Genomic DNA, 12,814 nt, shown 5'->3' on the forward strand with positions numbered 1-12,814 from the left:
GCCATCCTCTTCACACACACACACACACACACACACACACACACACACACACACACACACAAAAGACTTGGCACTTAAGTGTCCCTTCCCATTGTGCCTAATTACCAGTTGTGGTTTTAAATGATATTAGGGTTGTTAGCGATGGAGGATTTGCTCCAGCAATGCTGACAGTGAGCCAAATGACACTGCCATTACTGCAGACAAAAGTAACACTTCAGGCTATATATAGACGCAGAATATCCCCTTATATAGTCATACAAAAGCACAGAGAAAATTGGATAGGACACTACTCGTTAATTTGTCTGAAGTGTATAATTAGTCAGTGACATTGACACATATGAGACAGAGAGTACACTACTCTGGAGATATACTTGAAGACATCTAATCAGAGAAAAGACAGGAGGAGATGCATTTTTAGAGATAAGCGCTTTACAATTTGCCTCTCATTCACCCATTGACACACACATTCATACACCAATGGCGACACGGTGATGCAGTGGTTAGCATAGCACAGCAAGAGGGTTCCTGGTTCGAACCCCAAGGTGGGGGAGCTCTTCTGTGTGGAGTTTGCATGTTCTCCCTGTGTCAGCACAGGTTTTCTCCACGTACTCCAGCTTCCTCCCACAGTCCTAAGCATGCAGGTTAATTGGTGACTCTAGTCTGGCAACCTGTCCAGGGTGTACCCCGCTTCTTGCCCAATGTCAAATGGGATAGGCTCCAGCCACCTCGTGTGTGCTGCTGTGTTCCAAAAGTTGAACTCTGTTTATCTCAGGGCGCAGCCATCGAGCCCTGAAAAACAGTTGCTCAGGAACATGTGCGCACCACAAGGGCATCATTCTGGCGTTTGAGCACGCCTGCCACGCGTCTACATTGAAAATAACGAATGTGGGGGTGCAAAAAACGCGGCATGTGTACGGCTCCTGTTCAAGGGATGATCATCAGAGTCCAATCAAATAGTTTGTGTGACCCTGCCATTGCTGGAGCCATGATGCTAGTTTGGCTAAAAAATAAACAGGCAATATGCAGAAAGAAAAAGAAAATGTGAGGGTCTTTTAAGGCCTTGAATCATGGACAATATCACAACATACTCAGTAGGGCTGTACCCAAATATTCGGATATTCGTTTCTATGGGAAGGTATTCGTTATGAAAATTTGGTATTCGATATTCGTTTTTTTATTTACTTTTTTTTTTTTTTAACATATATTTTGGTACTAAATGTAGTCTTTTTGTTGTTGGTAAATGTAGGTTATCAATAAAAATCAAAACTTTTAAATTGCATTGTTAAAAATGTGAAAATATAGTATAGCCTACCAACGGAGCTTGTGCACACGGCACGCTTGAGCGCATCCGTCTGAGGCTGTGGATCAATGCCATGTTTTACCACTTTATCACTATTCCCTCTAACTTGTAGCTGTTTTTTCGTTATCTTTTGAATTTAATATGAATTATGGAACCATTTTTGTCAACGTTTGTTTCCCCCATTTTGTACAATAAATTATTGTTTAAAGTTTCAACAAGTTTCTTTTGGAGTGCATGACACAAGTGTGTTTTGAAAACGGCCACGGACTGTCACCTGCTCAACACATCAGTACCTTCAGATGCCATGACAGTAATAGCCATTAATGTCAAAATATCATTTACAGACCGATTTAACAGACGATCACTGCTGCCCGACCTGCAGGTCCATTTGTGGGTCCCACGGGTTACGGGTCGACCCGCAAAGATCCAGTCGCCACTGTGCAAAACTCTGCAATACAATTAGGTCCGAAAAACCCAAACTTTCTCTTTAGTATAACAACACCTAACAACAAATACATACACGCACACACACACACACACACACACACACACACACACAGAGTTTCTCACCAGGTCGACCCATGCCAATCTTCTCCAGGTCTTCATTCTTGACGTAGTCAAAGTGCGACAGCCGGGTGACGTTAAGGTCATCTCGTATCCGCAGGAAGTACTGCTGCAACTGCACCTCCATCAGCAGCTCTAGCAGCCATTCTGTGCCTTCCTCACACTGCATGCTACTGCCCAGTTTCTGCAAAACACACACAAAGAATACAGAAAACTGAGTTCAATATTCATTCAACCGTTTGGTCTTTGAATAGAGCCTGAAAGAAAGTCACTGAACAACAATCAAACTGTTCTGTTCTGTTAGAAAAAGAGAGGAAATCGTTTGCAGCACACTGAAATACCTGCTTGAATGCTTAGACATTTACATCACAGTCCACGATTAGTCTTGAATATACACACACATATGGGCACACTCACACTGCAGGCTGGGCTGCCCAAATTTACATCACATAAACAAGGACATGGACAGCAAGGGGCCAAACGTCCAAACATAGCATTAGCTGCTTGTCAGTGGACCAAAACTGACTGGACACTAATTTTACTTTGAAAAAATCCAATAGGCATTGATTACACAGATCCTGTATCATTGTGGTGTTAATATATCACTTAGTCAGCGATTTCATGGCATCTAAATATGTTAATAACTACTGTGGAAACAGAAGGGAGCACTTTGAGCAGAAAATTACAGTCATACAACAGACAGACATACGTGAGATGAATGATGCACATCTGGTGTCCATAAGTGTCAGTGAAGACAAACGGGAGGCCCCTAAACAATCTGACCACAACATATACACTGTACTACATCGCTCCATAAGAAACTGAGTCAGACCATCAATCTTAGACGTCAAAACACAACACCCAAGCTTAAAACATCATCCATCACTGTCTACTTAATGTGACAAGCTTAAACTAGCACATGTAGCTGAAACTCATCTTTAATCCTGATGGGCTTCTTTACAGAGCTCAGGGACGTACCGAAATAAATGAGGTGGGAACAGATAGGCTTTTCATTTTACAAAACAGTCATTTTATTACTACACATTATTGAAAAGTGATCACTATATTCTGTGGTTGCCCCCGCCAAGTCAGCACACAGCAGGCAGCGGGCTGAGAGGAGGAAGCATCATGAGCAGGAGTAGCGAAACAAAAGCCTGGTGCGGCAACTGGATTTCTTTCAAACCCACACAAGTTATACGTCAAACTGAAGATTAGAAACTGTAGTTTTAGGCTGCATGCGTAAATTTCTTTATTAAAAAAAACATTTTACCTTGCATCTCAGCCAATATTGGACATAACAGGCTGTATTATGTATGAGCCACAGGTTTTATGGAGTTCTGACTTGGTGTCCATCAACACCCTACCAAGTATTTTATGCTTATTTAAACAGATGGAAATAAAAAGAGTTGCAAAATAAATGTGGCATTAGGAAATAAAAGACCCCTGAAATATAAATATAAAGTAGTCCTTTGCAAAATGTCCTTTATTTAAAACAAAAAACAATTTATTCATCTATTTATTCTTAATTTAACTATGTTGACTCACTTTTATATTTACATGTATTGACGTCCATGTTGTATTTCCTAATGTAATTATTTTATGATTTATTTAAAAGGCATATTTATTTTTTTATTCATTTATTGCACTCCATTGAGACATTTACATTTATTCATATGTTTTTGTATTTATGACATTTATTTGTTTCAGAATGTGTTTCATAGGCAAATTACTTGATTATTTATTTAATTACTGAACTATATTGTTTTATTTATATATTTATATTCACATTTATTTATGTTTATGTATTCATTTCCTCATTAATTTATTTCAAAAAAATATTTAATTATTTTTGCATTTATTTGTTTGTTTATTGAACAATAATGACTCATTTATAAATTCATATTAACAAATATTTATACATTTATGTATCTATTTCCTCATTTTTTATATTCAAGATTTATATGAAAGGCATATTTATTTATCTATTAATTTATGTATCTATTTAATTGTATTGACTCACTTATATATTTCCATTTATTTACATGTTTATGTATTAATTTTTATGATTTATTTCACAGGCATATAACTATTAGATTATATTACCTAATTTATTTATTTAAATTTATTTCAGGATTCATTTCACTAGCATATTTACTCATTTGTTATTTATCTAATATTCACCTAAACTATACTGACTCATTTATATATTTATATTTACATTCATTTCTATATTCATGTATTATTTTCTTCATTTTTTTTAATTTTAGGATTTATTTCACTGGCATATGTACTTTCAGGTACAAATAAAAAATAAGAGAGAGAAAGAAAGAGATGAAATGTTCAGTACAAGGATGTGGATAATTATTTGCCATTAGAAAATTAAATTTGACTCTTTGAAGACAAAACAATTTCATTGCCAATGACACTGGGTTAGAAAAAACAACATTTGTCCGACAACATATACAGGCAGTAACATCTCTTCACACCTCTGATAGGGTCAATAATCAAGACTAATGAGTTCAATAGAGGAGGTCAGCGAGGTCAGTTCAGAACTTTACACCTGCTCACACTGGTCCTCAGTGTTACTCCCAGTTTCAGTGAGGAAGTGAAGTGACCTAATCAACACAAAACAATGACATACATTCCAAATCTGCAGAAACTGACGGGGAGACCTTTAGGTTGGACGCTCGGGGGCAAAGGAGTCACTCCACTGAGCAGTAATTAGACTCTGTGAATGAGGAACTTCCTGTGCTGACTGAGCCAAGGTTACAAGGTCCAGAGGAAAGTGTCAGAGGTCACAGCTTCCATTCTGTCATTTAAACTTCTTAATGGGCTTGGGTAAAGGTCACTTCCTATTGCTTAATGACTGTGGCGTCCTTCTTGCTCACACACACCTAACGTCGGGCCATAAAAATAAAGCTGGCATGTGACCAACCCTCCTAAAAACTAAAAATATGCATCAACTGTGCCTTTTCAGTGGAAAGTGAGTGGTCCTGTGTTTTCCATGAATTATTGATGCGAGGTCTGACCTGGGAGGGCTCAATCCCCAATGGCTATGCCAGATGTCGGTATCCTGATACAAATCCATTGCAATGCACATAAAAGTGGGTCAGGTGATATCTCTTTAGCAAAGTCCAAACATGCAGCTTTGGCTCTCCAAGTCTGCAGGAAGCGCCATCCACCTTCACACTCAAAATAGTCTCAGCTTTCTGAGAACTGTACTGAGAACTTTGTCTGATGTTTTCCTGAAGAGAAATCCTCTGGTTTGAGCCCCTTACTAACTTCACCCAACAATATAATAACCTGCAAGATCCACTTTATAGAGATGCAGGCTGCACCGAATGCCTGCGGTGCCTGTGGCTTCAGGATTAACTACAGCTGCAGTCATTTGAATCCGTCTCCATATTTTGCATTTTGCTGCATCATGCCTGACCCCTACCCTGAGAAAGACGATACAGCGTTCTGTTTGGCTGGTTCACGACCATGCTAAGCTATGCCAAATGCTCTCCTACCATGTGGCATGTTTATGTGATCTGCAGTTCACGCTATTGAGATTTAAAAGAAAAGCTTCCCCGATAACATCGAACATACCTTTTCTTTTTCAACCACGACAGAAACACTGTTGCATATAGCATAAAATATTCCTGTGTGCATCATTCATCATGAGATATTACACCCTTTATTTTCCACAGTGCAGCCCTGAGAGTAATCTTCCCTGGCAGTCAACATGTAAGTGTTATTTCGCTTGACGATGCCAAAGACGCAAGTCAGCTTCCTCTTGGGCCTCTTTCCATGACAGTGTCACATCTGAGGCATGAGGGGTCAAAATCAAGGTGCTTAAGCCCTTCTATCGTATTTCTCTGTCAACTTGCTAACCAATTTACAAAACTCATTAAACGGGATATTATGTTTTAAACTTTTTGGAGACAGGTGGTGCGTAGAAATGAGTTGCCATACATTTCCTTATAGAGAAGGTTAGGATAGGTTGTGTTTGAGCTGACAGAGATCATTATTTGTTTCACAATTTCACAAATGACACGTAAATTAAATCACATTTTGAGAAGGTGAGCTGCTCTTTCTTCCTTTATGATGTCATATGTAAAACATTAGGGATGTACGATACTGGATTTTTTGCCGATTATCTGATAGGCCGATATGTAACAATTCATTTGACTGATAAGCGATTGCGATAGATCCACTTTTTTTCCCCACCTAATTTTCATTAAGTCTCTTCTTTAGTGGAATAAACAACATATTATGCATGCATACTCTTACCATGATGGCCCACCAGCAGATGGAAATATGAAATACAATGCTTTTCAATGTATGTAATATTCATTTACTGTGCAAAGTAAGAAAAAGTATGTTGGTCGATTCTTAAAGACGATGCCGATATTATCGTGCATCCCTATAATACATCTTAAAAGAACACTTCACCCATATCAATTACTCACCCCATATTATGTCTGCAGAGAACGAAGAATCCAAAAGTGGAAAATAGTCGATGAATTGAAGTCATCGGGGGTCCACATTTAACAACAGCAAAACTATAACAAAACATCTGGTCACAAACTCTCACACAACTCATGCAGTATAATCCAAGTCTCATTTATCCAGTTGAATGCTCAGTACTTCCCAAACAGACAGCCCTTTCTGGAGGGAAACTGAACGAAAAGTGCTCTCATCAAAGTCAGACTTTATTGATAAAATGGTAATTTTACCTGGCTTAACACCGGAGCTGCTGGTCTACCAAGGCCTCGACCAGTTTAACTGTTTCTGTGTTCAGCAAAGTAAAATTACTTAAGTAAAGTGAAATTACTGTTTTTGTCAATGGAGTCTGGCTTTTAAGAGAGCTTAGATAAATTTCACTTCTAGTTCAGTTCCCTGTCAGAAAGAGCTTTCTGTTTGGAAAGCACTGAGCATACGACTGGATAAATGAGGGCGCTTTCAGACCTAGAGTTGTCTTGCTTTGGTCTGAATCAGGGACTCATTTTGTTACAAAGATTTTAGCGCTGGCCATCGTGGACTATATTGCTGTCATTGTTCATTTTAGTCAAACCATACAGTTTGAAAACGAGGTGCGGCTCCAACTAGAAAACAATGTTTTGATGCACTGGATGTGCTGAATGTGCATATTAAGGCAGTACAGGAGGAGGCACACAAATCCTTCAGGACTTCACCAGAGTTCATTTGTAACTGGACCGAGACCACCTCTTCAAGAAGGTCTTGGTTCGGTTGTTTTGTTGCACACCTGAGTGCGATTGCTGTGTTCACACCTGCACAAATGAGCCGCACTTAGGGTCAAACAAACTTGAGTTTGACTGAACCGAACCAAACGAGGCAGGTGTGAAAGCACCCTGAGACTTGGATTACACTGCACAAGTTGTGTGAGAGTTTGAGTTTGTCAACAGACCTTATGATATAGTTTTGCTGTTGTTAAACATGGACCCATTTTACTGCAATTGATCAAGAATCTTCTCAGTTTTTGGATTCTTCGTTCACTGTAGAGACATACAAGAAAAACAATATTTTCTTTATAGATTCAATGCAACATGAAGTGAGTAACTGATAGACAATTCTTCATTTTGGGGGTGGGGGGGATCCTTTTAGGTGTTTATCTTGACTGCCTCTTTAATAGAGTAAAGAGGAAGATGCACATTGTGGAGGTGTGAGGTCAGCAGGAGGAACGCTACGTTCAAACTTCGTTAAGTGTGACATGTGGCAGGACTCTGAGGAATCCAACCAGGGCAATAAGTCCAGGATAGCTCTACATAGTGTCGTTTCTCCCCCTCCCCACATTTATTTTTTTCCTAAAGGAACATGAAATGTGACAACATCAGACACACAGGCCAACTGGTTTTCAGTTTCACATGAAAAGTAAAAAAGAAAGACACAGAAACAACAAGTCTGACACAGAGAGGGCAGAGAGGGATGTAGGAATTCAGATGCAGAGAAACAACATGATGTCCCTGCTGAGAAATGCCTCTGGCCTGAACTCATTCCTCATGGTGGTGGAGAAACGCATGCTAACACTCGCTCACACACACACACACACACACACACATACACACAACTCCTGGCCAAAGCCATGTCCTCTATCAGATCTGTTCTGCTCAAACATCCTGCTGCAATAACAACAACCCTCCCAGAGGACGGCCTCAGTCCAGCTGTAGAGTCCACACACACACACACACACACACACACACACACACACACACACACACAGACCCCTGACCTCCACGATATTCATGATACAAACGTTATTTTCACACATCTGGGTAGAGCACATGATTCTGACTATAGTTACTGATATGTCATATTTCTAAATAATAAGCTCCCTCAGGGGAGCAGGGAGAACAGACACCAGACTTACTCGATATACGTGAAAGTGTGCCAGGAAGGGGAATGACTTTTTCAGCTTGTCAAAGCGTCGCATCCTGAATTCCTTCGTCTGGATGACTGTAGGTGCAAAAAATGTGCGCGTGCGTTTAAATGGCCAGAGGTGGCTGCTTGTCTCTTAAACCACTACCGGAGCCACAGTCCTCCCAGTTTGACGTTCCCAGTCTCTGTGGGAATTCTAAGAAGCGCAGGCGCTCCTCGGATCCAGACCCGCAGCCCCGAACCCGAGAGGGGGAAGAAAAACTTCCTAAGATCCTGTACGCCGATCTACAACATTCCATGGCGGGGCAATCGTCCAGTAAGCCCCTTCTTTAGCTTCAGCTCCCTCGGGAAGGCACAGAGGCATCCATGTAGCACGTCAGCGTGCAAAAGAGAACTTAAACTGTCTTCTAATATGTGAGGGGGAAAAAGCTGTAGAGTGACTAAGACCTAGAAAGCCTCTCAGCTCGGCCCTGTGCCCAGTCCGGCCATGTGTGCTCCTCAAACAGCAGTGAGCCAGTGATCCAAAGTTGCAGAACTTCACAAATAAGTCACTCCTCCTTCCTCCCTTCCTTTCACTGCCTCTCTGACACACACACAAACACACACACACACACACACACAGACTCCCTCTCTCTCCTTCTGTCTTTGCGCGTGCAGCTACTGTCTGTTTGCTTTTCCATCGAGCGTGGGGCTAAAAATAGGAGCGACTTCTCCCCGATTCAATCTCTTGCCAGTCGGGCAGCGGGGACGTGAGAGTGAGTGACTGTCTCTGGTTTCACATTTTAGGGTGCACCAAGATGTGTGTCTGGTTGCTTTCAGAGAACAGTAATGTGTTTATATCATCTTCCCTCTGACTCGATCTTTGCTCCGTTGCTGTCTCTTCCCTTCTTCACCCACTCCCCTTTTTTGGACTACTTTCCCCCTCTCTACTCCTCACCCAATCTTTCTGACAACCCCCCTCCCCACCTCCTCCTCCTCCTCTCCCTCCTGCAGTCAGTCAGACGGTCCGTGCAGTGCAGAGCAGTGCGTGGTGCAGAGGACAGAGGCTTCATGGTATTCAGCCCGGAGGAGCATTTGATCCAGGGCCAAAGGGTCACATTCAACTGCAGGATGGAGAGCTTGTTTCCTGTGATGCAACCCCCCAAACACACACACACACACACACACACACACACACACACACACACACACACACAATCACGACCGACCACTTCTTCCCTTCTCCACTGCTCGATCTCTTCACTTATCCCTGCCTGCTTAGTTTAAAATTCACCGCAGTGGAGAAATTCCACTTTGGGGGTTTTCAGTTAGAGTTTGTCACTGAAACCGCTGGTTTGGAGTGAACTTGTGACACTCTTGTGGTACACACTCTGGGGATAAGGACAGTGAGCGGTCCCAAAATAACAGACTGATCATGAATTATGTATGGGATTATTCATGAAGATATTCCTCCTTTTTCTAAATTTCTTGTAAAACACAACAAAATCATCAGTATGCCTCACTTTGTCATATGACTTTGCCGACAAGTACGTGCTTACTTTACTTTATGCCTTTTACCTGTAGTGCTATTTATCAGTCCGGATCGTTTTGGTGTGAGTTGCAGAGTGTTGGCGATATGTCTGTCTTCTCTTCAATATAATAAAACTAGATGGCACTCACAAATTTAAAAAACTCAACATCAATGTCTCTTTCCAGAAATCATTACCCGGTTACTCAAGATAATCCACAGACTTTATTGTGAGCCGTTTCATGTAGGAACTGTTTTCTTTCTACCAAATTACACTTGCCAACCGTATCACAGCGCAGAAGGAAGGGTGCATCTACTGCTAGCTCACATAACACCAATAAACTAGCTAACTTTACAGCTCAGCCAAGGAGGACGCCGGCTGTGTGACACGGGGCATTGTCCTGTTGGTAGTTAATGTCAGGCAGGAAATCCAAAGTGTGGGATCATTTTGAGAAGGTGAAGGACGAACCCAAGGTGATATGTAAACTCATCTTCATTGGTCGACTACAAACATGACGTATCATCTGAAACACGGAAGTAGCTACATGCCCATTAGCCACTTAGCACAATCATTACTGCTTTGCCGACAGCGTCATTAACAGGCGGCTCGCTCAGTGTGTGACGTGCACTTGTAGATAAAATATAGGCCTATATTAATGAAGGTTCATTAGTACGGTTTTGTATTTCTCTGTAATGTAGCACAGTGTTAACAATGTTACTGATACTATTCTTTCTCACACCTTCAACTCAAACCATTGTGTTGCCCCAACCAAAATATATAATTTGATAATTAAATTAACATCGTAAACATGAGGGTGACTAGTCAACTAATGGCCCTAAATGACAACTACTGGTCGACTAGGAAAATTCTTAGTCAGGGGCAGTCATTTTAGTTATTTTAAACCTAAATGGCATGTTTAAAATCAGCAGAAGCACCATGGCACAGGAGCAGCAGACACTTACCCTTATAAACAATCACACATCAACAACACTTAATCCTTTTACATTAACAGAGAAGACAAAGAGGCACAAAGGCAGCAGATGTCTGTCAGTGGGTGACTAACAGCTCAAAATACAAACCAATTATCTTAACAAGACCTGCCCAGGCCACCTAACTTCACTCAGCTCCCCCCGACTCCTCCTCTGTCTCACTGACGTCTCTTCTGTCTTTTACCACTGCAGCAGAAAAAGTCCTAACCTCACCCTTCTCCTCCCTATGCTTCACTCCTTTATTAATCCCCTCTCTTTCACTCTGCTCCCCTCTCTCAGCCTCCCCTCCCTCCCTGGGGTCTGGCCAACCCGTTGCATTTTCTTCTTTATTTGGTGCTGCCTTTTATTTCCTGCCTCTAATCCTGCAAAAATGTTATCTCTCTCCCCCTCTGCTGACTATAAACAAACCCTTACCAGCTGCTTTTCAGACCCTCAGTAGCAGAAAGCCCCCTCTCACTCTCTGCTTCTTGCCAGAGACTATTAAGCTTTTGCTTTTCTCATATCTCAGTTTTTTTGTTCTCTCCACTCTTTGTTGCTCTTTGTTCTTTTCTAGTTAATCCACCTATTCAACATTTGACTTCTTGCTATTGACTTTGGATATTTCTCTCTTTGTGTCCCCTCATTCACCACCACTCTCCTCTGCTTTTAATTAGGATGTTTTGTGTTTACTAGTGGAAGGAAAGGGAGGTGAGCCGACGGTGGAGTCACAGAGGGAAAGGAAAGAGAAAACAACAACAAAATAGGGATGTTGTCATAAAAAGTCTGGCTTTAATTAAAGGCAGGACAGCAGACATATCTGAAGAGCATCTGGTGCTGTGCACTGGGGTTTTGTTCATGAGTATGCTGGTGTGTTGGTTTGTGTCTATGTGTCTCCATTCACAACAGGGCGAGACATACTGTGTTCATTATCTGATTTACTGTGAAGTGAGCTGATGCAGGAACTGTCATTCAGAAAAGAGCTCTGGTGTGCTGTAAGATTTTAGGCCAGTATTTCTCTGAATATCTTCAGGCTGGTGGTGGTGGTGTAATGGTGTGGGGGATATTTTCTTGGCGCACTTTGGGCCCCTTAGTACTAACTGAGCATGGTTTAAACACCACAGCCTACCTGAGTATTGTTGCTGACCGTGTCCATCCCTTTATGACCACAGTGTACCCATCTTCTGATGGCTACTTCCAGCAGGATAACGCACCATGTCACAAAGCTCAAATCATCTCAAACTGGTTCCTTGAACATGACAATGAGGTCACTGTACTCCAATGGCCTCCACAGTCACCAGATCTCAATCCAATAGAGCACCTTTGGGATGTGGTGGAACGGGAGATTCACATCATGGATGTGCAGCCGACAAATCTGCAGCAACTGTGTGATGCTATCATGTCGATATGGACCAAAATCTCTGAGGAATGTTTCCAGCACCTTGTTGAATCTTTGCCACCAAGAATTAAGGCAGTTCTGAAGGCAAAAGGGGTCCAACCTGGTACTAGCAAGGTGTACCTAATAAAGTGGCCAGTGAGTGCATATGCACTGGCCACTTTTGTCACTTGATATGCCTCAAGTGACAAAATATGTTATTACTGTACATGGGCGCAGTATCATCTATGTTTTCATTAAAGATGCATCTGAGTAACACTCCAAATGTGAACAAGGAAACACAGCATGTAACCAAATAATTCCCTGAGCATCAGATACACTAGATGAAATGGATTTGAGGGAGCCACCATGGCACAAGACCTACATCGGTTTTATAGAACTGCATTAATAAAAATGATCTGTGGTGTGAGGCTGAAGGAGTCTCTTTAGTCTGCCCCCCCTGCTCTTATAGATATAGAGAAGGTATGACCTGAACAGCGATCACTTTTAAAAAAGGTACAATGTGTAAGATACGGCCACAATTTTAGTTTAAAACAAGATGACAGGTCTGCACATTGTGGCTCCCTTTAGTGCAATTTATTAGCAATACACTGCACGTAACAGAGCGACAGTGTACTTGTGGATGTCCTAATAAATTGCACGTAGGGGAGCTACAGTGGGCTGACCTTTCTTCGTGTTTTGTTGCTATCTTTTTTTTTTC

At 41.5% G+C, this 12,814-nt stretch overlaps 1 protein-coding gene across 5 annotated transcripts in view; it reads right to left on the reverse strand.

The window, feature by feature from the left end:
* The window catches only part of LOC117272132 (activated CDC42 kinase 1-like), a 78,853-nt gene that overhangs the window by 37,174 nt on the left and 28,865 nt on the right, over window positions 1–12,814 (reverse strand). For 3 of the 5 annotated variants that reach the window (XM_078173147.1, XM_078173146.1, XM_078173144.1), the window contains exon 2: window positions 1,871–2,048. In XM_078173147.1, coding sequence (XP_078029273.1) covers window positions 1,871–2,048 — 178 coding nt within the window. Of the gene's footprint in view, window positions 1–1,870; window positions 2,049–8,237; window positions 8,438–12,814 lie in introns of those variants that run through there. The other 2 variants (XM_078173148.1, XM_078173145.1) reach the window with 1 other exon arrangement.

The sequence above is a fragment of the Epinephelus lanceolatus genome, chromosome 12, assembly GCF_041903045.1.
Source record: "Epinephelus lanceolatus isolate andai-2023 chromosome 12, ASM4190304v1, whole genome shotgun sequence".
NCBI lineage: Eukaryota > Metazoa > Chordata > Actinopteri > Perciformes > Serranidae > Epinephelus > Epinephelus lanceolatus.